The 25,959-nt window shown below is 44.1% G+C and overlaps 1 protein-coding gene across 13 annotated transcripts in view; it reads left to right on the top strand.

Annotated features, from left to right (window-relative positions):
- The window catches only part of AGRN (agrin), a 582,966-nt gene that overhangs the window by 443,497 nt on the left and 113,510 nt on the right, over positions 1-25,959 (top strand). For all 13 annotated transcript variants that reach the window (XM_088481095.1, XM_088481096.1, XM_088481100.1 and 10 more), the window contains 2 exons: positions 3,434-3,628; positions 17,808-18,008. In XM_088481095.1, the coding sequence (XP_088337221.1) occupies positions 3,434-3,628; positions 17,808-18,008 (396 nt within the window). The remainder of the gene's footprint in view (positions 1-3,433; positions 3,629-17,807; positions 18,009-25,959) is intronic.

Raw genomic sequence — 25,959 nt, 5'->3', positions numbered from 1 at the left:
CTGTGGGTGGTCACCCACAGCTATGCGAGCGGCCAGGAGGCCTCTCCAAAATAAAGGAGGGACGGCCCTGATTCAGAGCGAACGCTCTTTCAGAGCGTCCGGCTCTGATTCAGGGCCTGAGAGCACGTGTAAGGACTAGGGACTGAGAGCACATGTAAGGACTAGGGACTGAGAGCACATGTAAGGACTAGGGACTTGAGAGCACATGTAAGGACTAGGGACTGAAAGCACATGTAAGGACTAGGGTCTGAGAGTACATGTATGGACTAGGGTCTGAGAGCACATGTAAGGACTAGTGTCTGAGAGCACATGTAAGGACTAGGGACTGAGAGTACATGTATGGACTAGGGTCTGAGAGCACATGTAAGGACTAGTGTCTGAGAGCACATGTAAGGACTAGGGACTGAAAGCACACGTAAGGACTAGGGACTGGCTGATTTTATGAAAAAATATGAGTAATTATTACAAAGTTGGGGTTGATTTAGAGTTGGACGTAAGCACTGTTTTTGCATATGTTGTAATGTTCATTCTTGGTGCAGGGTGCGGATCAGTGAGGAGAGCATATTTTAAATTAATTTTGAAGAGCAAAATTTTAGACGGGTATTGATGCTGACGCTGTAACGATACATCTTGTCTAAAACTTTTCCCATCAAAATTAAAATTTGCCCTCCTCACTGATCAGCACCCTGCACCTAGGGTGAACGTTATCTTGTACTTTGCCTGCATAGTAAATTTGCGTAAGAGGCATGGTAGAAGGAAAAGGCCAAAGCATTCAAAGAGAGGGAGAATGATGACGATGTCAGTCAAGTCAGAGTTCATGGTATTGTCCAGAGGGATAATGAAGTCACCCAGGATAATGGAGGAAAGGTTGGAGGAGAGTAAGAGGGGAAGCCAAGCAATGAAGTTATTTTGGAAGTGGGAGGAGCAACCAGAGAGGAGGTAGATGACCGCAAAAAAAACAGTAAAACATGGATGAATAAGGTGGAAGAGGCAGATAGAGTGGACCTCAAAGGAGGAGAAGGAGAGGTTGGGTTTAAGGGGTCTGTATACAAGAGGTGCAGGAAGGAGAGAGAAGGACTCCCTTCCTCCCTACTACATAGTTGGTTACCAGAAGAAGGGGTGTGAGAGCTCCTTAAATGAGGGAGAAGCAGGAGAAGTGGTATCAGACAGTGAGAGCCATGTTTTGGTGATGGTGAGAAGGCTGAGTTAGAAAGAAAATGGTCCTGGTGAAGGCCAGAGCGGTACAAACCAATCTGGCATTCCCAAGGTCACAGAATAAATGGATGTAGCGAAGGAGGATGGGAATGGCAGAGCTGAGAGGGGCAGTGAGGTGGGAGGTGAAGATGTGGGTGGATGGGAGGAAGGAGAGAGTGAGGAAATAAGAGGAAAATACAGGGGGGGGGGTTAGTGATAATAGTGAGAATGCCAAAGAGAATAGCAAGAGAAGGTGATGAAAGTAGGAGGGACCAGTGGAGTTAGGGGAATGAGGGGAGCAGCAGTGGAACAGAGCGATACAGATCAGTGAGTGGGGATGAGAAGAGGGGGGTGGGCAGATGGGAAAGATAAATGGTAAGGGGGGCAGAGCAGCATGTAATGAGATGGGAGGGCAAAGGGAAATAGAATAGAGGTATTACAGAGGCTGGATAATAGAATTAGCAATGATAAAGGACTCTGTCTTGTGGCAATATGAATAAAGACAATTGAAGGCAGTAATACAGAGGCAGTAAGTAAGCAAGACTATTCATAACATATGCTGTGAAGTAAAGGCATGGCAGGAGATGTGGTAAATAGTATAAATAACAAACAACTGGAGGAAGACGAGGTGAAACATTCAGATAGATATCAATTAAGTCCAATGGACAAAGATTAGGGGCTGAGCAGTTATGTGACTGAAGGGGACAAACCACCCTGGATGGGGACCTAAAGTAGAGGGGAGTAGAGTATTTGGATTTCCAAATCTTGGTATAGATTGCTGAGTCGTGTATAGGGAAAGGCCTGTTTGTCTGGACTGCTTACATTGTGTCCAGCCATGGAATGTACTGACAGGGGAGTCCAAGATGTAGAAAAGATTGTGGCTTAAGGGAGAGCAGTAACTGGAAGCACTAGTGACCAGGGCTGCTGGTGGCGATGATGAATGTATATTAGGCTGAATCTGTGGCCTAGGTTAGCACAGCCAGTTTGGATCAGGACCAGGAGAAGCAGCAGTCACAGGTTCAAGCAATGCGTGTGGATGGTACAGATGAGGAATAGACTGGAGCCGCTGCCTTGATTAGCTTCAGTGGGACAGAGTGGTGACCATGCTAGGGTCAATGTTATGTCTAATCTATGGAATGCCTGGCAGAAGAACAGACAATGAATTAAGCGAGAGATAAATTGGAGAATGAGGGTTTTTTATTACCCCACACACACCCAGCAGGGGTTTGGAAAGAGCCCTAATGCTCTCAGCACTGTTTTTCCTAGAAGGGTGGGACGCACATATCTTTACCATTTGTTAATGTTAATTTGGCCACTGGATGGTAGTGCTCTATTCCTACCTGGATAATGGGTTTTATAAGTGTGCAGACCACTATGTCAGGGCAGAAAATAGTATGGCCAATTAGTTTAGGAACATAACATTGATATGAAAAAGAATAGCAATAAGGTTGATATATAAATAGGGTGTATATTCCTTTTAAATACAGTTGTATGCGTTGGATGCTTGGGAAATTCTTCATTAAAAATCATAATACAAGCCCACTGTCTCTCATGAATGTTCTTATTTTTTAATTTATTTATTCATTCTGTCCATTTCAGACTCTATAAACATTTTTTTGCTTTATGAAGCGAGAAAAATAAATGAATATTTTCATAAATGAATTGTGTTTTCAATTACAAAAAAAATGATGTTGAAAGCTGAAACATATTTGCTTGGGGCAAAAGTTAGGATTTAGCTGAGAACCTACCAGAAGGCATCTTGCTTTCAAGTGACAATTAAACTTTTTCAAACAACAAGCTCACTGGTTGCTGATTTCCTGAGTGCAAGTGCTTTAAAATATACAAATGCAATAAACTGTAGAGAAATGATCTAATAAACCTTCCTTACCCATTTCTTCTAGAATTTGTATGAATAGTGAAATTTTTCCCAAGAGGAACATTTCAGAAAGGATTTGATGAAGGAAATTACCCCCTCGCACCATTACAATGAATGCTAGTTTTAATGCAGTTGTCCTTTTTACACCCTCTGACCTTGTCAGTCTGCCCAAGGACACTCTGTTGAGTTAATGGCATCTGATGGATTACTGCAGGGTGGCAGGTCAATTAATTAAAGTGGGTGCAGGTGCATCCATGCGATCTTGGGAGGACAGGCGAATGACATACAAAACGCATCTGGAAAGCAGAGTGGGAGATATTTAAAGCTCTTTCTTACCTATTTTTTTATTTTACTCTATTGCAGATCTCTGCAGGAAATGTCAGTTTGGAGCCATCTGCGAGGCAGAGACTGGCCGTTGTGTGTGCCCAACGGAATGTGTCCCCTCTGCCCAACCAGTGTGTGGCACTGATGGCAATACCTATGGGAGTGAATGTGAGCTCCATGTGCGAGCCTGCACTCAGCAAATGAACCTTCAGGTGGCTGCGCAGGGAGACTGCAGTAAGTGGCTGATCCAAACCAATCTGTGTGTTTGACTTTTCTGTATGTGTAATGCAGTAAGTAGTCACTGGCCTGGTCCAGTCTTGTTTATTTAGTAAATGCAGATGTTTTACAAAAATCAATACAAGCATATCCAACATTTCGCCTTTTGTCTCCCCCAGGATTATGAGCAGGGGGGTAGCCCAGATAAACACTAGATTATGTGAATAATAATTGATTATATATATATCTGTGGTGACTAAGTGTATCACAGTCAGTATATTATGTGAGTCTTTTTGGTGTATAAACTTATATATATTTTTTTTAGGTGCATATTTATTAAACGTTATGTTTTAAATACATTTTCAATACTTATAGTTATTTGAAGGTAAACAGTGCCCCCACAAAGGAGTTTTCTTTATTATCCTGCTATACAGGATAATATTTGGTTTATTTAGAGGGAGCAAAGCTTTTAGACATCTGTATATCCACTTATTCTTTCTGGTTCTGGTAATGTTGTGCATGAACCCATTGAGGAGTAAAATATACCCCCACACCTTTCCCTATTACAGAGAAAGCCACTCCATGGTTCTATTTAGGCTCTAGATTTTCAGAATCAGGACATCTTTGTCTTCCCAGGCCACGTCTCATCCACCCAAACCATGACCCCAAACCATTAGTGCCCTCATATGTAAAGCGTTTTCAGTCCTATTCATACTTCCCTACTTTCTTAAGATGATCTCCAGGGAGGCCTGAGTGGGAGCTGTGGGGTCAGGGTGCCATGAATCCTGTCATTGCAGTACTCCCTTCCCCCTATGGTAGACTTTGCTGCAATTTGTGGCATTGCACCACAGAGGCTGGGGCCATGATGATGTGTATCTACTTCACTGAGCAATGGAGGGTTGTCTACTCTTTCAGGAGCCAAGGAGAATTCCTCGAAATTTTAGAGTCTCTCAGACATTTGGGATAGTAGTAAACTATGATCCTTTTGGGATAAAAGCAAGAGAGAGAGAGAAATAAAATGTTATATATTAGGGATGTGCTCCGGTCCATTCTAATTCTAAGTCCAGATTTGGTTCTAATTCGTCGTCCGGATTTGGATTTGCCAAACTGTTGATTGGATTTGGATTTTTTTTTTTTTAAATTTACAAAAAAAAAAAGCTAAAATCACATAAATTGGGCTTTTTTTCTTCCTAGAGTATTATTAACCTCAATAACCTTAATTTCCAATCATTTACAGTCAATTTAGACCACCTCACAGTTTAAATTATAGTTTTCACCATTATTGGCCAAAGGTTGCAGTGAGCTGACTGGTTACCAAGCGACAAAGCAGCGGCACAGACACCACAGTTTAAAGCACATCTATGACACATTGCCACACAGCAGTGGCAGAAATGAAAAGTAGTACACCCACCCAGTGGGGTACGGCCAGCAGAATCACAGTGCACAATCTTATTTACAATACACCGCACATAGTGCCCCTGATTAACATTACACCATAAAGTAGTGTCTCTTATTTATGTTACGACACACAGTAGTGCCCCTTTTACACAATGCCCACAGTAGTGCCCCTTTTACACAATGCCCACAGTAGTGACCCTTTTACACAATGCCCACAGTAGTGACCCTTTTACACAATGCCCACAGTAGTGACCCTTATACACAAAGCCCACAGTAGTAATGCCCCTTATACAATGCCCACAGTAGTAGTGCCACTTATACAATGCCCCCAGCAGTGGTGTCCCTTACACAATGTCCCCAGTAGTGGTGCGGCCTATGCAGTCCCCTTAGTAGTAGGGCCCCCTATGCAGTGCCCCCAGTAGTAGTATGCCCCCCAGTAGCAGTGCCCCTATTAGCAGGCCCCCAGTAGTAGTGCCTCCATTAGCATGCCCCAGTAGTATACCCCCCAGTAGTAGTGCCCCCATTATCATGTCCCTAGTAGTAGCGTGCCCCCCATTAGCAGTGCCCCCATTAGCAGTGCCCCCCAGTAGTATGCCCTCAGTAGTAGTGCCCCCATTAGCATGACCTCAGTAGTAGTATGCCCCCCAGTAGTAGGCCCCAGTAGTAGTGCCCCCAGTAGCATACCCCCAGTAGTAGTATGCCCCCCAGTAGCAGTGTCCCCAGTAGCGCCCCCTTACAAACACACAAATGAAAAAAAAAAAAAATACCTGAATCCCCGCTCCTGCTGTATTATGCGCGTAGGGAGCCGGACCGGAGCTCATGAGTGGGCTCCAACCGGCTCCCTCCGTGCAGCAGCCAATGAGAGTCTGCCTGACTCTCATTGGCTGCTATTACAAACACACAGCTGCCGCTGGCGGCTGTGTGTTTGTGTCTGTGTATCACAGCGGTCTGCCCCACACTAGAGGAGCCCTGACGTTGGATTCTCTCGCGAAAATCCGACATCAGAAGGCCACCGTTTGGCCCCGAACGGGGATCCGAGTCAGGCGGGGAACACCCGATCAGGGTTCGGATGGACTCGGATCCCCTATGTTCGGAGCGGTTCGGATTCCACAGAATCTGAACCGCTCATCTCTAAAATAAATATATATATATATATATATATGGGGCATTCCATGATGTATAGGAGACAATACATGAAAATTCAATTTCACATGTCCGCTAACATAGTACAGGTTGAGTCTCCCATATCCAAATATTCGGAAATACGGAATATTCCGAAATACGGAATTTTTTTGGTTTGACTCAGATAATTAAACTTTTGATTTTTGATGGTTCAGTGTACACAAACTTTGTCTAAGGCACAAATTATTAAAAATATTGTATAAAATTACCTTCAGGTTGTGTGTATAGGGTGTATATGAAACAACTGAATTTTATGTATGTACACAAACTTTGTTTGAGCCACAAAATGATTGAAAATATTGTATAAGATTACCTGCAGGCTGTGTGTATAAGGTGTATATAAAACATAAATGCATCCTGTGTGTATATTTGGGTCCCATTCCCAAGATATTTCATTATGATATACAAGTATTCCAAAATACGGAATATTCCGATATACAAAATTCCCCCGGTCCCAAGCATTTTGGATATCGGAGACTCAACCTGTAACATATTAATGTCATTTTCAGTTATTTCAGATGATTTAGTGAAAGTTGGTGACTGGTTCTATGTTGAGTATATAAGAAAGGGTCCTGGACTGCACACCCTGAATATATATAACGGGAGGTGCTACCTGTTGAGACTATTATTGCAGCCACAGAAACAGACAGATCACAGGTGCACAACTCCAAACTACTGATTATATATAAATACATTATGCAATAAAATTTTGCAATGAAAAGAGGTTTTTAGCATAATCATGGCCAAGGTTATAGGCCTACCCACCATATCCAGGTAACCTCTGTAGGGTAGGTCCCTAACATACTGGGGTTCAAATCCAGAGCGCAGGACACCCCCAAACCAGCTCAGCCGAGCCACCCCAGGACAGCGCTCTAATGAGAAAATTAAGTGTAAAGTAAGAAAGATAAGAGCAGCTGCTGCTGCATGTATAGGAAAAATTGAAAAGTGAAAATACAAATATAATAAAAACAAACAGTAAAAGTGTTTAAAATGTGCAAAAAAGGAAGAGTGTTATAATGCAATGCCCTGAAGCAGACCAACCAAAGCAATCCAGGGGACCCACACCCCAAAAATCAACCCAAAGTTATATAATTTGTAGGACTTACCTAAAATTGTGCCTATTACTAGTGTGCATTTACAATACTAGACTCCATGTTTTAAACCAATAAGGAAGGGGTGCTAGTCCAGGTAGAAGGTGTCTCAGCCTTCAGATGTGCAGAGAAGCACACTAATACTCCTTTTACACCGGAGCTAAAACCCGGGTTTTTGAAGGGTTAACCCGGGCAGCTCCCTGGTGTAAAAGGGGAGAGGGTTGAATCGCCGGGTCGAGTAACCCCGGCAATCCAACCCAGGTACCTAGCAGGGTTTAACACGGGCGTAGCCCGTGAAACCCTGCTGTGAGAACAGCGCACTCTGGGTCACGATGACCTGGAGTGCACTGCTATACGGCCGATTGGTCCGGCTTCAGTGGCGCTTGGAGATGACATCATCTCCTAGCGACCACTTTCACTCCGGAAAAGCCGGGTCTATGCAGACCCGACTCCGGTGTGAGCGGCGTCGACTCGGGACTCGGCGCCGGCAAAATTCCGGGGCTGATCCGGATAGGAACTTTTTCCAACTCCGGGTCAGACCAGAAATTTAGTTGGAAAAGGGGTATAAATGGAGTGTATAAGAAAGGGTCCTAGACTGCACACCCTGAATATATATAATGGGAGGTCCTACAAATTATATACTGTAGTGCAACTTTGGGTTGAGTTTTGGGGTGTGGGTCCCCTGGATTGCTTTGGTTGGTCTGCTTCAGGGCATCGCATTATAACACTTTTCCTTTTTTGCACATTTTAAAAACTTTTACTGTTTGTTTTTATTATATTTGTATTTTCACTTCTCTATCCTATACATGCAGCAGCAGCTGCTTTTATCTATCTTACTTTACACTTCACTTTTCTCATTAGAGTGGTCTCCTGGGGTGGCTCGGCTGAGCTGGTTTGGGGGGTGTCCTGCGCTCTGGATTTGAACCCCAGTATGTTAGGGTCCTACACTACAGAGGTTACCTGGATATGGTGGGTAGGCACATCACCATGGCCATGATTATGCTAAAAACCTCTATTGCAAAATTTTATTGCATAATGTATTTATATATAATCAGTAATTTGGAGTTGTGCACCTGTGATTTGTCTGTTTCTGTGCCTGGTTCTATGTTGAATATGATGAAAAGAGTTACCCAGGAGAGATCAAGGACATCAGAGATGGTGAATACTTAGTAAGCACAATGGAAGAAGCTGGTAGTAACTGGATATGGCCATCATCATCAGATTAAATATTGTATACATCATCACAGTTAATCAGGAAGATACATAGGTCTACATTGATTAATTCATGTGGATTCTACAGGTTTGAATTCTTTGATTGGGGACAGATATGTAACGTGAGTCACATTCGTATGTAACACGAGTCACATGTCAGAATTGATTTTAAGTATAGTTTGGTTAGCAATCAGTTTTATGTTTGTATATCAATCATAAGTTTAGGGTCTTATAAGTGTATAGTATAACAATCATATTGTAAAAATAATTAGGAGAGCAGGTTTAGATAAATATATAAGTCCCCTCAGTTCCTATGTCCATTCTGTTGTAACATGAGTCACACATATAAACAATACATTTTAACTACTAAGAGTGTCCATTTGTTTCTGCTTCTAAGCATTAATTATGACTACCTACCCCATATATTGTCATATTTTTAAAATGTCGATTTCAGCTTCATTTTTGTGTGTGGTGCATTTAAACTTCTAAAAATGAACATGAAATGTAACGTGAGTCACATGGAATTACATATATATATAATATATATATATTTTTTTATATACTTATCCATTAATCACAACTTTAGATCAAATATCTTCATCTCCGTGCATCTGACTGTGGTCGGGGTGCATGACGCATCGCATTTGGGATGCGATGCATTCCGGCACTTTTTGCATGCATGCCGGCATTGGTAATGCAGGTATGCATGATGAACACCGCAAAGGACCGCTTTTACTGTAAGACCGGCCCTTTGCGATGGAGGGACTTACGGGTCTATGACCCAGAAGCTCTTCTGGCGTCCTTCTGCACATGCCGCTGAGGGTGCTGGGAGGGATTGGATCCCTCTCTCAGCACTCTCCCGATAGAAGCCCATAGGCTTCTATAGGGTAACACCATCAGGAAGATGGGGTTATCCACCGCAGCCAAGCCCCGGAGTGCATCACAGGTTTTACCACATTTTTACATTTCCTACATAACAAAGTTCTAGTGCTAGAGTCTCTGTTCCTCTTAGACCAATATTGTGTTTTCTTTCCACTGGTTCAGGATAAAATGCTCATATATTCTGGCAATTCACTTTGGCCCTGATAGGTAAAAAATTATTCAGAGCTGAGAACATTTGTTTTTACACATTTATTTTTAAACCTTTCAGCTACAGAAGGGAACACATGATGTGGCATAAATCACCATAGTATCAATACGTCTGAACATTCTGTATACCTAAATAAATAGCTGAAAAAAAGAACCGTACCAATGAAAGATCCAGCATCATTGTATAACAGGAGAATTACCCAATTTTGTCATTTTCCATCTGAGTAGCAGTGACATATAGAGGACTTTACAGTACAATATTATCCAGGGCTATAATTTAACATTTTGCGGCACACACAGCCCATTTTTTACATGTTTTACTCCATTCTGAATTAATGTGTTCTTTAGGGAATTGTTCAAAAATAATAAAAAAAAACATTCTTTAATGAAAACTCCACATTCAGTAGATAAATTTGAAGAAAATTCTCCAAGCAATTTATTTTTTTCATTTATAATACTGTATGCAAGCTGTGATGAAGGCTTTATTTATTAAAGTATCTGGGAACAATTTATTGTGGTCATAGGCCTTATTATCTTACAAAGATAACATTTCATACCTTAACTGATATCATTACAGTGTCTCCAACATCTACACATAATTATTTGCAATAAACATTTATAAGAATAAAGTCTATGAGCAAGCTCACTAGAAACCAGTGATATTTAGGTTCGTGTGTGTGTGTGTATGTATATATAATCAATGCACAACACCTTTCTCTTGTGCTGAAAGACTGAGCAGCACTTCAAATCAGAATCCCTGTTAGTGGTCCTGCCAAAAAAAATTATAAAAAAGATCTAAGGGTGCTTAAAAAAATGTGAATAATGTAAATGTAGACACTGTTTTTTTGACACTCGATTAGTCCATTAAATTCTTGTTATGGTGAACATGTCTTTCTTTGAATAATTCTAGTTCCTGGGACCAATAGGAATGGTTTGCTTGAATCAGTTTGACACCTCATAAATGGGTTAGTTGAAATTTCCTGGAATTAGACCCTCTCACCAAGAAATCACACGAAACATGGCCAAATGGCCCCCTTGTTAGTAAAATTACCAGTTTGTTTATTCTTAATACAAAGAATTCTTCAGTAAATGAAATTTGCTTACATCCAATAAAATGGTGACCAATATCCAGCGCCTATGTGGGGCAGATGTAACTTCACACCATCACCCCTAAGGGAGCGAGCTATATGGTAGGAAACCTCACTGATGGCGAATGGATTTTGGCACCAAAACAGACCCTACGCGTTTCGTCCCCAGCATGGGACTTCATCGGGGGTACAAGCCAATTTGTTAAATTGTAACTTCGACAAATTACTCCATGGTTTCATACAAAGGACAGTATCCTGAATGTGGACAATAACACTATGTGTCAGAATGGAAGTATTGCTCTGCAAAATCAAGCAAAAGACTAATGCTTCAAATGTGGCTTTACATTTGCATCAAATGTGTGCCCAGGAGAAACCTTCCAGTGACATCAATACCACTGGGCACACATTCGATGCAAATGTAAAGCCACATTTGAAGCCATCCAGTACCCGGGATGGTCTATTCCGGTATTCAGAGAGTCCAATACGTGGTATGGTATCGCTTTGTATGGAAGTTGTCGATGCAACTCCCAGGATGTAACAGACAAGAAGGATGGATACACAACGGTCAGTCTACAATTGAACTGCCGGAGGAAGCATCTCCTGAAGGTCACCATTGTGCGAGATCGACGTCACACGGTTATCCACACCAGGCCACCCGTACCCACGTCTCTCTCAGCTACACATCCACAAGTATCCAGGCACTCTCTGAATACCGGAATAGACCATCCCGGGTACTAATAATACCCATTACCACCTTCCACTTTACGGCAAACACTTGCCACACTAACATTGTTACTGGACATTGTGACATTGACTTATGTTTTAATTTGTTTTGCTGCATCCTGCATGTCCAAGATTGCCCCATTTGTGTCATTGTGCACATTATAATATTTGTTTATACCAACCCACATCTATGATTGCTACATTTCTCTTTACAAGCACCAATATTCTGTTTACTGCTGCTGTCTATTGAGACCAGTAATACCCCTTTCAGACATCTCGAGATTCCCGGGAATTTGGCCTGCCTCAGCCAAATTCCCGGGAAGCCAAGTCTGTCTGAAAGGTACTTACCGCCGCCCCTGCAATCGACCAGGGTTTTTCCCGGGACTTAAGTCCGGGGAAATTACCCTGCCTCTGTCTGAATGGTGCTACCCGGGAATTTACTACTCCCGGGGAGCACCAAGCAGTTTTTACATGGAGTTGGCAGCACAGAGCGTCCTATTGGACGCTCAGCGCTGCTGCTTTGAGCCGACAGCGCAGAGCGTCCTATAGGACGCTCAGCGCTGCTGCTCTGAGTTGGCAGCGCAGAGCGTCCTATAGGACGCTCAGCGCTGCCGCTCACCACCCGTCCACACTCCCGCTGGACCACCACTACTGCCCCTATTGCGAGGGGCAATGCGAGGGGCAGGATGCTAGAAGAGGCGGCTCCGGGTCACTGGGGCGGGGGTTTCACGGGGTCACCAAGCTCGGCTCTAGCGCAGCGCCATCAACCTGGCTCCAAGAGTGGGCCTCCCCTGTCACTGCAGCCCGGGGACCCATTACAGAATGGCAGTACTGCCTCCAACCTGGCTAGTCCCCCGCTCTCCCCTAGCACATCTCGGGGGACATGTCCGGATTAGGCTGTGGCGCTGACGTGTCAGAGAAGGAAGTGAGAGGTGGGGAAGCTACGGCAGCAGCGTGGGATAAATGTCGGTCACACTGTCATCTCGCTTTCTATAAGCACCTACAACACTAGGTATTATCAGACATCCAGTGTGTATAAAACAGAAATACCCGGCTTGTGTCTGAAAGGGGTGTAGACTATATAGTGTGAAAGGGGGGTCTCCACCAAATACCCAGGATTTTACACAGGGGAAATTCCTGGGTCTGAGCAGGAAATTTCCCGGGTCGTATGTCTGAAAGGGGTATAAACTATTATCTTGCAACATTTTTGGTCCATTCGTCCTTACACATCACCCAATCATGTGAAACAATACCACTTAGCAATAGGTCTGAGCGCTACACATACCAATTTTCTTGCAAGGTATTACGGATGTGAGTAAAGGGAAGTGGGCGTCTTTATGCTGTGCTGCGGCGTTATAGCGATTGCAGTCATTTGCAGAATTTTGCAGCATAACTGCATACGCGGTTGCTGCCGCTATCGCATCAGTGTTCCTTGCTGAATCAGGTTCTTTGTAAATAGTCTGCATGTGTGTCACAGTGTTCTATTTTATGCTTTTTAAACTGCATCAGAAATTGTGTATTATATATAGGCTTGCCATACATCCCTTTAATACGGGACACACATGAATTACACAGGTCCTGTGGCACACTGACTTCAAGTCTTCATATCACCTGGTTTTAATCAGCCACAGACCTGTGTAATTCACATTTCCCAAATTAAATTGATGATGTGGCAAGCCTGTTTAAATTGGAAAGGCAGCTCTTCAAAAGGCTTTACTCCAGTAGCAATCGGTTTAAAGATTCTGTAGAGTAGTCAGACTCCATTCCTGAGGCCCAGTTCGTGTCTTTTGGCCGCCCAGCTACACATCAGGCTGATTAGCAGAGAGTGTGCCTCCAGAACGCTGTGCCCATCTCACTAACTGGCGAATGAAGTCGGAAACCTTTGCAAAGAAAATAAACTGGCTTATTCTAAGTGAGACAAATCTGCCTATAGCATTTGTATCAGTGGCCTGGATATTTGGGATGCGGATGCGATGATTAGTACATCCCGCCTCCCATTGATTATTGCAAAGGACAGCTCTCCCGATAAGAGCTGTCCTTTGTGATGCCCCCCGGATAGAGAGACTTCTGTGTTTAACACCCAGAAGTCCCTCTGGCATCCTTCTGCGCATGCACACAGGGACACGGGCTGCAGGCGGAGATGGGAGGAATTTGATTGGATCCCTCTTAAAGAAGGCGTCCCGAAAAGAAGCTATAGGCTTTTACTGGGGAACGCCACCTGAAGATGGCGTTACCCACCGGTGCTTTGTACATATGGAAAATGTGGTAAAACCCCCCAAAGCTGCATCCTCTGGGATTTTACCACATTTTGCCCTTTAGTACATCCCGCACTTGGTGTCCCACACTTACGGGCCAATTTCGAGTCACAAGCCTCTGCGACTGCTTTAGGGTCTTTTGCCGTAGTCGCGTCTTCTCTCTATGCTGATGCTAGTAAAAGCCCTTCTCCTGATGTACGGCTGTGTGTCTGAAGACTGACGCCGACATTTTTAGACGCTGTAATATCGCTTGGTGTATCTTTACACGCAGCCATCAGCCGCACCATCTAAATTTTCACCACCCTTCTGGTAGGTGCAGATTTTCCATATGGCCTCCAAAGTGAGCGATTAAGTGTCTGTGTGCACAACCAGTACAGTGACACATGTGACACTTTCATAACACGCCCATAAGACGGTTCATCTCCGTGCACCTGAATAGCCACCGCGCAGGAATGCCCAATATATTTACAATACACTTTTGCGCGATTCTAAAATCGCCACTGTAACTCTTTACCAACACATTCAAAATGCATGCGTGGTGTGACTTAGATGCGTGTGCAGTAATAAAAAGAATTGCTCAACTGCGCTGACATAGTGTGCAACTCAGAATCAGGCCTTTAGGGGCAAATGTATGAAATAGTGATACAGTAACCCCTCTTTTCAGCATTTTCGCCAAATTCACACTTCTCGGAAATTGAAGAAAATCAGACCATAGAGAAAACAGAGATTTCTCAAGTGTTGCCTTTGGCCTCTGTTAATAACTCTTCCACCATGGCGGCGAGGCATGAGCGGCACTTTATTTGTTTTAGATCGCTTGACACGTAGGGGGCGATTCAGACCCGGACGCTAAGCCGCGATCGCTCTCATCCAAAAGGGGCCGGGTATGCAAATTCCGTGATCGCACTGTCTGGTGTAAGGACGCCCTCTATGTCTTAGAGAGTGACGGCAGAGTGAGTGCACGCCGGTATAAAGACGCCCACTTTTCTTACTTGGCACACGTCATCTCCAGGAAGTGTATGATTAATCAGAACCATCGGAGCTGCACGCAGCACTTGATTTAGACCCTACCCCACCGCAAGCACTGCAATCACTGCAGGCTGAAATACAACCAGGTGACGTGTACATTGACTTCCATGCTAATTATGTACACTCTTAAAACTCCGTTTTAAAGCCCAGACACGCCTGCGTTCGCAACACCACTCTCCCGTTCAGATGCACCTTCCCGTTACCTCCCACAAACGGCACTATCTGTCACTCAAAGTAGCGCTCAGTCTTTGTGCTACGAGCGCACGATTCCCAATCGCAGTGACTGGTTCGCGCACGTGCACTGCGATGCATGCGCAGACGGGCGACAATCGCCCATAGAGAGCGATCGCGGCTTAGCGTCCGGGCCTGAATCAGGCCCATAGCACCATATGAGGATAGTGCTGTGTGTTACTTATGAGTCCTGATGACGACCCCCAACGTCTTTGCACATGTACAGTTCTCTCACATGGAGATCTCGCGCATGCGCACAACACCCACCGGGAGTAACTCTGTATGGCTTTAGCGCTAGGCTAATGCGATACACGCAAGGTAGAGAAAAGGGGCATATTAACAGATTTGCCTCTTAGGGGTTTATTTACTAAGAATTGTGTCTGGTCGTGATTGCATTCTCAAGTAAGGTTTTCCCTGATTTTCAAACAGATTTACTAAAGGCAAACATGGTTGTACAAACACGATTCAATCTGCAAGACACAGTGCCTCTGTGCTATAGGTTTAACAAAGAGTTAAAAATAAAAAAAAATTAAATGGGGTCCCCCATTCAGAGGATCAACCAGCCCTGGGCTGAAAGCTGAAAGGACAGGGCTCTTTCCTGCACCCCTTGAGGTGGTGGGTGCAGGCCTAGTGGTTTTAATATAGTTCTTCACAGTGGGACTACGGGTCCCAGCAAGCCTGCTCTGCGGCACTTGTAGAGCCACGAGTGCCAGCAGGCCGCCGGCACCTGTACCCCCACTGTGAAGACAATATAAAAAAAAAAACAGACAGGTCACCGAATGTTTTAATCCTTTATTACACATTCACTCACTCGCCTGCACTCACACTACATACTTACCTACTCCATGGTGTTGCTCCTTTTGTCCAGTAGGCACCCAGGGGCTTGGCAAAAATCTAAAACAAATCCCTGATCAAGTGGACACAGAAGCGCTGTGTATACATACTGTACATTGCTTCCCCTGACACTGACTAGTTCCCCACGTGGGTTCCTGCACCTTATTCATGATTGGATAAGAGTCAGACCAATCTTAGCCAATCAGTGGTCACTGTCATATAAGTTAGTAAATTTGAGTGTTTAATTGGGAAAACTTCACATATCCCATCGATGCCCAGCATATTTAATCTCAGTAGGACACGATTAGTAAATATACCCCTTAGACAGGGGCTTCAACATCAAGTTAGTAAATTCCTGGACAGACTAGGATGGGAGACAATGGGCCTGATTCAGACCCACTCGCCAGATACGGCCGCTCGCTCTCAGCTTATGGAAATTTTGCGAAGTGACATCAAGGCAGCCGCTCGCTCAGCAAGGCATAAGCACGCCCACTATGTCTTGGTGAGCAATCACTTTGTGTTTACAGCCGCCCACTAGCGTACATCATCTCCAGGAAGTATATTCAACCATCGGTGCATCGAGTTCCATCCGACCTGACCGCAGCGCTTGCGGTTGACTGTACCCTACCTCAAGCACTGCGAGCACTTCAGTGTAAAAATCAACCAAGTGACGTGTACTATGACGCTGCCTGTTAATTATCCACGCCCCAGAAACGGTGAGAAAACAGTCTGGCACGCCTGCGTCCGCAACTCCACTCCCCCGTTACTACTGGCCTGCCCCTGTTACCACCCACAAATGGCCTCTCCTGTCACTCATTCCACTGGGCTGTCTTTGCAGGGCGAGCGAGCAAAATCCGTTTGCTCGTACTAGTTTGCGCACGTGCATTGCGAACTACACGCATGCGCACATTAACGAACATCGTCTGCAACGAGCGACCGCTTGCTAGCGAGCGGGTCTGAATCAGGCCCAATGTTTGCTATCGGATCCCACTAATAAATAAGTAAATAACATTTCCTGTTAGGAAGGGGAATGGGTTTGACCCTAATAATTTGTTAAATGTTTTTATATCTGTTGTGACTTCCCCATCCTAAATTACCACCTATCAAGTGTAACACTTTGGTGGTAAGAGGTCCTCTTCTGTAGGTCTGCTTTGATTTAAAAGGAGGCGGATGCAAGAACCTTCAGTGCTGGAGAACAGCATTGGGTGGGTAATTGGGATTGTCTATACCTGGGAAGTGGGCATTGAGTGCAGCACCTGATGGAACAGCACCGCCCCATCCTTTTTGCTTGTATCTCCTCCACCTGACTAACAGCACAGCCTGTCTAATCATACCAGGCAACATTTTACAGTATGAGATTTTTATGTGATAGGAGGCGATACACTGCTTGTGGTGAAAGGCAAATTGTAATCAAAGATGTATTCTAAGGCTAATTAGGTGTGAGGAGTGCCACCACTAGGGGGTGCCAATGTGATCTGAAGTACAGTGTTTTAAAATCATCCCTTACAATGAGCATTATAGAAACAAATGAGCCTTTTTGTTTTGCATGTTATCCTGGGAAGGTCTGACCTGCACAGTTTGCAGCTATGGAGGGTCTACCCCAACCGGTTTCTTAGTTCATGTAGCCCCAGTCCATCTGCATCTTCACTTCCTCTTGTCGTAATGATAAATAATGCAATTTCCCACTTAGCACTAATAAATCATAAATGTCCCTCTACACCAGTGTTGGCTAGCCTTGACACTCCAGCTGTTATGGAACTACATAACCCAGCATGCACTGCCACAGTTTTAGCATGCCCTAATAGCAAAACTGTAGCAGTGCATGCTGGGTTATGTAGTTCCATAACAGCTGGAGTGTCAAGGTTAGCCAACACTGCTCTACACGATGATGTATGTTGGAATACTAGATCCGCATGTTCCAAGTGTGAAGGGGAGGTAGCATATGTCTTACCCTGTATGCTGATTTGCACAGCAGGAAATTCACGGCTTACATCCTGCCTCTATATGGAGTAATACTACTGCTCAGTTTTAATCTTTCTTATATCTCTTCTGTATTTCTGTTTTTCAGAGACCTGTGGAAACACCATCTGTAGTTTTGGTGCCAAGTGTGTAAACAGCCAGTGTGTGTGCCAGCCTTGTGAGCGCCAGCCTTACCTACCGGTGTGTGGCAGTGATGGAGTCACTTATGACAACCAGTGCGAGCTGCAAGCTGCATCCTGCAAGCAGAAGAAGAAAATAGATGTTTCTCGGGCAGGCTCCTGTGATGACGGTAATGCAATTTCCTGGTCTGCTTTTTCCTGTTATTTCTTATTAAAATACAAATCAGAGGGCGTCTGAATCAGGTCAGACTTTGCTCACACTAGTGACTATTCTCTACAGAGAAGAATCAAGTACTGTACAGGAGGTGCACGCAAAGGAGAAATGAGGAAATGGTCCTAGTGGTAATTGTCTCATTTACATTGTACCAATTATGGGAGTTTTCTCTTTAAATCGTGTATTTTCTCTATCACAATTACTAATTTATTGTATTCCACCAAGTACCCCCATGTTACTAGGTAAAACCATACATTAATTAAATCATTGTTCTAATAACATATGAGCCTATTTTTAGTGCATATTAACATGGTCTGTACAGTTCGCAGCAATGGTGGATTAAAGGTTTCTTAAATCACGCAGCCCCCTTACCATTTGTGAGTTGACGTTTTAGGTATTGTATAGAAAATAACACATTGATATGTAGCCGATTTTCGTGCACAGCAGCAGTCTGCTAACATGTAAGTGTGACAGTGTATAAGTGTGATATAGGTGTCATACATTCTAAGCGAAGGCTCACACACAGTGCACACATACTTATTATTTACTCATACAGTATACAGAGAATATACACTCATTCACATCAGTCTCTACCACACACTCATATGCTCAGACCTACCAGTATGTATGTGGGGGATGGGTAGGGGATGCCGGCATCCAAAATCCCGACACTGGCATCCCAACAGGGTTAGGGCGGAAGGAGCAGGTGAAGGACAGAAATACATGACCGCATGCAGTAAATAGCAACCGAGAACGACAAAGAGCAAGAAAAGGTGAATGTTATATTTTGCTAAGTTACTGTCATGAAGCTCGGGTTTTGCAGCAGGAAGAACCAGCTATTGGGCCATATTCAATTAGGCTGCGAAAAGCCGTTATCGGCGATACTTTATCGCAGATGACGTCATTTTCGCATTTCTCACTTATCCCCGTATTACATTTTTCCACATCAGACCCTGCGAAAAAGTATCACCTATGAACAGGTGGCGGGAAAAAGTGCAGAATTGGGGTTTTGGGGTACAAACTTCAAAAAAACACCCTGCACCCAGACAGTCCCCCAAAGGTATTGTGTGTCAAATAATTTAAAAAAAGTACCACAGGACACCCCAAAAAAGGTACTTTCATTTTGGGGGCAAAAAAATAAAAGTAGGGGGACAAACTTCTAAAGTAGCGAAATAGACTCAGGCGGGTCCCCAAGTATGCGCCAGGTGTTTTTTTAAATGCAGGTAGGTTGCAGCAGGTGGATTTTTCAAAGTTCACATTAGCCACTTTAAAATATGCTTGCACCCCTTTTGATGTACCCCAAATTTGATGGAGCTACTTATTTTACCCCCAAAAAGTTGCTAAATGCTATTCAGCACCACTAACTTAAAAATCGCAAAACAGTAGCTATTGAGACCGTTTAAAGACCCCACATACCTTTAGCAGGGCTATTCGGGGGTACCCATAGTGAACCCCCATGTCAGAGCAACTTTTGGGGGAGTACATGCTGTATCTGGTACAGGGCACCAAGAAGTGTGGTTACGGCTCTGCGGGAGCTCCGTGTGCCTCGGTAGCACCAAGCATCTTTTCGTGCGTATTTTTACCTTCAAATGCGTCTTATTCGCACAACGATGCGAATAGCTAGCACAAGCAGCTTCTCCTGATTAAAATGATATGTGACATGCCTATGTTATGCGTAACACTACATTACAGGGTCAGCGGCTGTAACACTGTAACGTAGTGTTTAGCATGCAGATACACCCGCTGATGCACACAGAACATAGACATGCTGCATATCATTTTAATCAACAGAAGCTGATAGTGGTAAATATTCACATCGTTGTGCGAATAAGACACATTTGAAGGTAAAAAGACGCTCGGCGCTACTGAGTCACACCACGGCATGGCGCGACTAGAAGGGCTGTTTAACGCGCCAGGAGACTAGATGTATGAGGACACATCTGTATCTATTCAGACAACACCGGTGATTCATCTTTTTCATAAGAAGTAGTTCATATCCGTAGAGCCCTGTAATTTGTTATACAATGTTCGGATCAGTCCTTATACACAAATATACCATAGTCTGAGTGTTGGCTTTACAAACTGGGTACCAAGCACTGGTTGGTACAACATAGTATGGACCAATCTTATTTCTTGCACATATGGAGTAAGCACTAACATATACCCAGACAAAGAAATACAGTAGTGACGTATCCTAGAATGTCTACATTTATACGATCTTCCAAAGCCCCTTTGTCTAGAGAATATGGACTTCACTATCAGTAACCCATAATGCTTAGCATCTCTACACATCTTACAATGGTCATTTTATTGGAATGTGTCTCACTGTCTACTGCTAACACCGTATAAGGTACTGCTTCGTAGAGGCCCATTGTACATCTCTACTAATGTCAAGTAAAACTATATATGTCTTGTCTGACTCTAAAGGTTATGGCCTTTCTCAGCATGCAATCTCCTTTTTCGTACCTCAATGGGGCCCAACACAGGCTCTAATACTTGTATGTTATGTAGAAATTAAATAATCAACCCACTGGTACTATATAATTATATATATAATTATAGACTAAGTAGTTAGAAGCTTAAACACAGTTATAAAAAGAATATTGAAGTCTTATCTCCCAGCTGTCCTTGTTTTGGAGGAACATTTTCTCTCCCCAGCTTATTCCTCTATTTTATCAGTTGTGTAGATCTGTCAGGTTGGTGCCTAGGATCAGCCATTACTCAGCTGTCCGCCGACTTCCCCTGATCTCCCGTGGGGTCAGACACCAGGTGCAGTGGAGGGTACGTGCCGAGTATTCTACCTAGTGCCATGTGAACTCCTTAGACTGCGCCGTGCCTGGCTTCTGCGGTTGCCGTCATGGACGTGGCTATGACAGTTTGCATCACCTGACGACTCCATCCCCAATGGTAGCATGGCGGTGGTCAGCTGACGCTGTCCACCAATGATCTGCTACTGCAGGGGATAGAGCCAGCCTGCGGACCACAGGAAGTTGCCTGAGCAATGTTGTCATTTTCCAGTGTCTACTGAAGAATTCGTTCCAGGTCCTACCTCGTGTTTTCCATGTGCTTACCAGTGCAACAGGCCGTCCTAAACATCTCGCCTGTCTGCGGATCATTTTCCTCCTCGTTGTACAGAAGTGCATCCACAACACCTCACCTGTCTGCGGATCATTTGCCACCTCGTTGTGCAGAAGTGCGTCCTCAACATCTCACTTGTCTGTGAATCATTTGCCACTTCGTTGAGCAAAATTGCATCCTAGACATCTTACCCATGTTCAGAGCAATTGTTAATTCTGCTGTCACTACAGCATCCAGCCACAGTACCACTTTCACTACAGTGTCCAGCATCAGTTCTGCTGTCACAACAGCATCCAGCCACAGTACCGCTGTCACCACAGCGTCCAATCCTCAGTGCCATTGTGCCTCCTAGATCCTCCGGTGTATATATTAGAAGCTATACAAGGGTATAGCATTGTCCTTGTAAGAAGTATCTTCTAGTGCCACGGTAACAAGGCTCTCTATTCCCGTGAGTACCAGTTACCTGACCAAAGGACCGCAACCTGCCAACTGGGTGCAGCTAAACCCATATCCCGCTTGGAGGGGTCACTGGTGAACACCTCCCGGCTGGTTAGACTCCGCACCTTTGGTCAGGTCTCGCCAACGACTGGTATTTGTGGATGAGGAGACCTTGTGTAAAGGCCCCATGTCTCAGATTTCCTCTTTTTGCCCAGAACCACAGCTTGCACCCCACAGCAGGGGATTCCATACAGCCGGTCGTGAAAAGATCATTGTAAATAGATATCTGTAATCAACCAGAAAAAGAACTGAAGGCCCTATAAGGCTATTGTGGCTTTGTCCAACCCATAGCCCTATGGTTTATGTGCTGGACCAGTGTTTTGTATTAATCCTATTAGTGGTTAAAGGGTGTGTTTGGGTAGGTTATTTGTGCCTGTTACTGGTGAAGTCCTCAATCCTTTTTTTGGTGAATGTCTATTACTTAGTTTTACAGGCTGTTTTTTAGTGGGAAATAACAGCACGTCATCAGCCCGGGTGCAAGTTTATTGTGTTGGGTTTCACTTTGTTGACTGGTTTTGGACTGATAAGTTAATCACGTTTGGAAGGGGAAAATTGCAAACCCTGTTTTGTGTTGATAAGAGCGCACAGGGCAGTCTCCGTCCACCATGCATGTTTGTTATTATGTTGTTGTGCATTTATGGCCAACTTTCCTACCTCTCTGAATGGCCGGGAGGCTCCGGAATATCAGCTCTGTACAGCAGGGGGCGGGGCCACGATGACGCAATTGAGCCACCACACGCTCACTCACTGCCCACCTATTGCCATGCCACGCCTCCCTATTGTGAGGAGGGAGCCGACATGACTGCCCCCTCCCGGAGGGGGCAGCCAGAGACTTGGTAAGTCTGATTTATGGGCGGAACTGATTCCATGCCATCCTTTCTTCGCCACTGTACAGTTTTATTATATTGATTATAAATAAGTAGCTGACCTTTATCTGCCAATTTGCGTATCTAAATCTTTATTATTTTGTTAAGTCTTTAATATGTTTCACTCACATGGGACATCCTTCATCTTATAGGAGGTTGAGAAGAACTGAAGGCTCTATAAGCCTAAAGTGACCTGACTAACAAGGCTGTGGTCACGTTTGATATTTATCCTATTATTGGTTAAGGGTTGTGTTTGAGCAGGTTATTTATTCATGTGGCTTTAAAGCCCAGGCCTCTTTGACAGGTGAATCTCCCCCTCTTTTTGGCTTGGTTTGTCTTTTATATAGGGTTGCTACAATATCCCTTTAATCATGGACACTTATAAATTACACATTTAATCATTTAGATTAGTAATCACAAATGCATTTACACATAGCAAATGCAATGTTTTAGACCTGTGTTTAGCAATAATTGACCTCTAATGCTGGGTTCACACTTAATGATGTGTACCCAGCCGATATCACGAGCGGCAGGACCTGGCAGGGGTGCCGGCATTGGCCCCCGCTGACGATATAACCCGTCAAACCTGAAGGTATATTGGGCGTTGTCACTGACGACGCACAGGAGCGCACATTGCCAGCGACATAGCAAGTGCACACTGCCCGATGTGGACGATATGTCGTTCGATCCGCTGGATCGGGCAACATATTGTCTAGTGTGTTACCGGCATAACAGTCCGGGTTATAAGGATAGCCATGTTTGAGCACGAAATTACTGTAATACTCAAGGATATCCTTAACACCTGGACTGTTAGTGAGCATTGAGGGCCAAGCTTTGTAAACCTCCCTTATACTAAATACTTCCACTTACCAGAAGTGATTGGATGCACAGGCATTAATTAAAATATTTTTTTTTTCTAATTTCATAATTTGTTTTCACTGTTAAGATGTGCAGGTGCGCTGATAATTGGGGAGTCACACCACTAGTAGCTTCCTTTCTGGTTTGCTGATACATCAATACTACTTGATTATGCTCAGCTGCTTGAAAGCGGAAACATAACATAATTAGCAAAATTGTTCACGTGCGAGTGAAAAAAAAAGTGTTTATCTATTAATTATGTATAAACTCTGTTTTTGCTGCATATCTTCTCTACTGTTCCTGCAGAGGACATCTAGCTTGTCATAAAGGTTTACACCATTGCAGAAAGTGATTGACATGTTCTGTATCTGCTGAGGATTTAATGTGAAGCCATTGTGTGCTGTAATCATTGGTTCAATTGGCTGTCGGAGCTCCAGATCTGTAGTTACTCTTCATCTGTTCTAGAGTGATATTTGCAACTGACAGAGTGGTCAGTTTGTGCCTCTTCAATATTATTTGCAGCTTTTACAATATTTGAACATTGTAGTTCAGTGACCACTAGTGATCCTGTGTACAAACAAGTCTGAGGTTCATTTACATAATAATGTGCATTGCTTTATTCACAGGCTCACAGATACCTCCGAAAATGTACATGGTAGAAACGATAACAATGTCTTATCAAAGACGACTTATTCCCTCTTTATGACCATCTTATTCATATAAAACTGTCAGCTCTCCTTATAAAATACAGCACAGTTTAAGCTTTGGTATATAGCTAGACATGAGAAGTGGGGACCCTACAGTTACCTTCATTACGTCAGTTTAGTGTGTATAAGGTACATACTGTTGGATTAGGAGCTCTCTGCGCTGTCTCCATAGTGAGAGCCGGTGGTATCTAGGACCCGCCACAGCTCTGTCAGGAGGCCTGACCTCTGACATGCGATACTGCGCATGCACGGCTTCTCTTGAGGTCTTTCTCCTTTGCATCCGTGTTAGATGGAGATACCCTGAGACTTTCCTCAACCTTACAGCCATTCAAGGCCCCACAGGTGTCCCAAACACCCTCTTCCACCACCGTTTATCTAGAGGAGCACAGAGCCACACACCACTAAGGTGTATTCTCCAATCACACCTGGCACACTACAATGCCCAGCATGTCCAGTCGCTCCAGGCTGCATCTAATACCTAGTGCAAAATGTGTCCTATAATATGACAGTCTCACCCCTGCTTCCTACCGTGCTCCCAACTCGCATCCACTTTTCAGACATTAAAGCTAAATGCAGTATTGCTACTAAAGTCTATTACCAATTCTACCTATTATAGGTTGCTTGAGCACTGCTGTTTCACTCAATCTACAACCTAGGCCTTATTTCTATACTTTATTTGTGGTTGGGTATGATATACCTCTGTGTAGAATGCCGGCTGTCAATACACTGAGAGCGGCATCCCGATGTCTACAATCCCGACAGGGGAATGGTCAGTAGTGTTCCTCTGCCCTATTTACTCCCTAACCCTTTCCTGCACCCTCACCCTAACCCTCCCGGTAAGTGCCTAAACCTAATCCTCCCCCCTTAGTGTCTAACCCTAACCTCCCCCGGTGGTGCCTAACCCCAAAGCCCCTGTCTGGAGCCTAACCTCCCCCCTCCCGCAGCTGAAGCCTAAAGGTGCCTACATACTTGGCGATGTGCTGATGATGTGTACGATTTCCCTTGAAACTCCCCCTGCAGCTCCCCAGCAGTCCTGCTCACGATTTGGCACATGATTCGATGTATGTACAGACGATCCATCATGCATCCTTTCTTTTTTTTCAGTGCAACCTTGGCCTGATTAAGATCTGTGGGGGCCCCTGGGCCCCTATCAGTAAAAGTTGGAAAAAAACAATAAATAAATAAATATATATATATATATATATATATGTATATATATATATATATATATATATATATATATATATATATATATATTACACACACACACAGCCATTACCTTGGCACTTCGGACGAAGAAATGTACAGCAGGGTGCCTTCCTACTTAAAACATGTAATTCATTCCTATAGTGTAGTATGGCAACCACACACAGTAAGGAAAAGGCGGCACTCCTGAATCCGGTGAAATAAACAACTTTGTATTCTCAACATAAGTGTACACCATGACTGTTGTACACTTATGGTGTTGTGAATACAAATTCGTTTATTTCACCGGATTCAGGAGTACCGCCTTTTCCTTACTGTGTGTGGTTGCCATACTACACTATAGGAATGAATTATATATATATTCACTCTAGGTCCAACGCCCATTTAGGGCACATCTAGGCACGCGTGCCCGAAAAAGAGGCATGACCAATTAAAAGGGGGCATATCTTTAAGACATGTCCCCTTTTATCACTCTTGGGGGCGTTCCAGGCTGCTCTCATACGCTGCTGTCAGTGTGAATCAATGTGCCCGGCATCCATTCACCATCAGTTTTCCCCACCTGCGGGACACTGTGACCCGCAGGTGGGGATGGCACCTGCAGGCTGTTTCAGTGGGGCGCCGGAGGACGGGTGCTTTTTGCCTTTTAGAAATAGGGCAGGGCGCTGCCTAGCGGGACTGCTATATTACAGTATGT

Source organism: Taudactylus pleione, unplaced genomic scaffold, assembly GCF_031769625.1.
Source record: "Taudactylus pleione unplaced genomic scaffold, aTauple2 ptg000264l, whole genome shotgun sequence".
Lineage (NCBI taxonomy): Eukaryota > Metazoa > Chordata > Amphibia > Anura > Myobatrachidae > Taudactylus > Taudactylus pleione.
The sequence above is the reverse complement of the archived record's forward strand: the minus strand, read 5'-3'. Positions and strand labels throughout refer to the sequence as shown.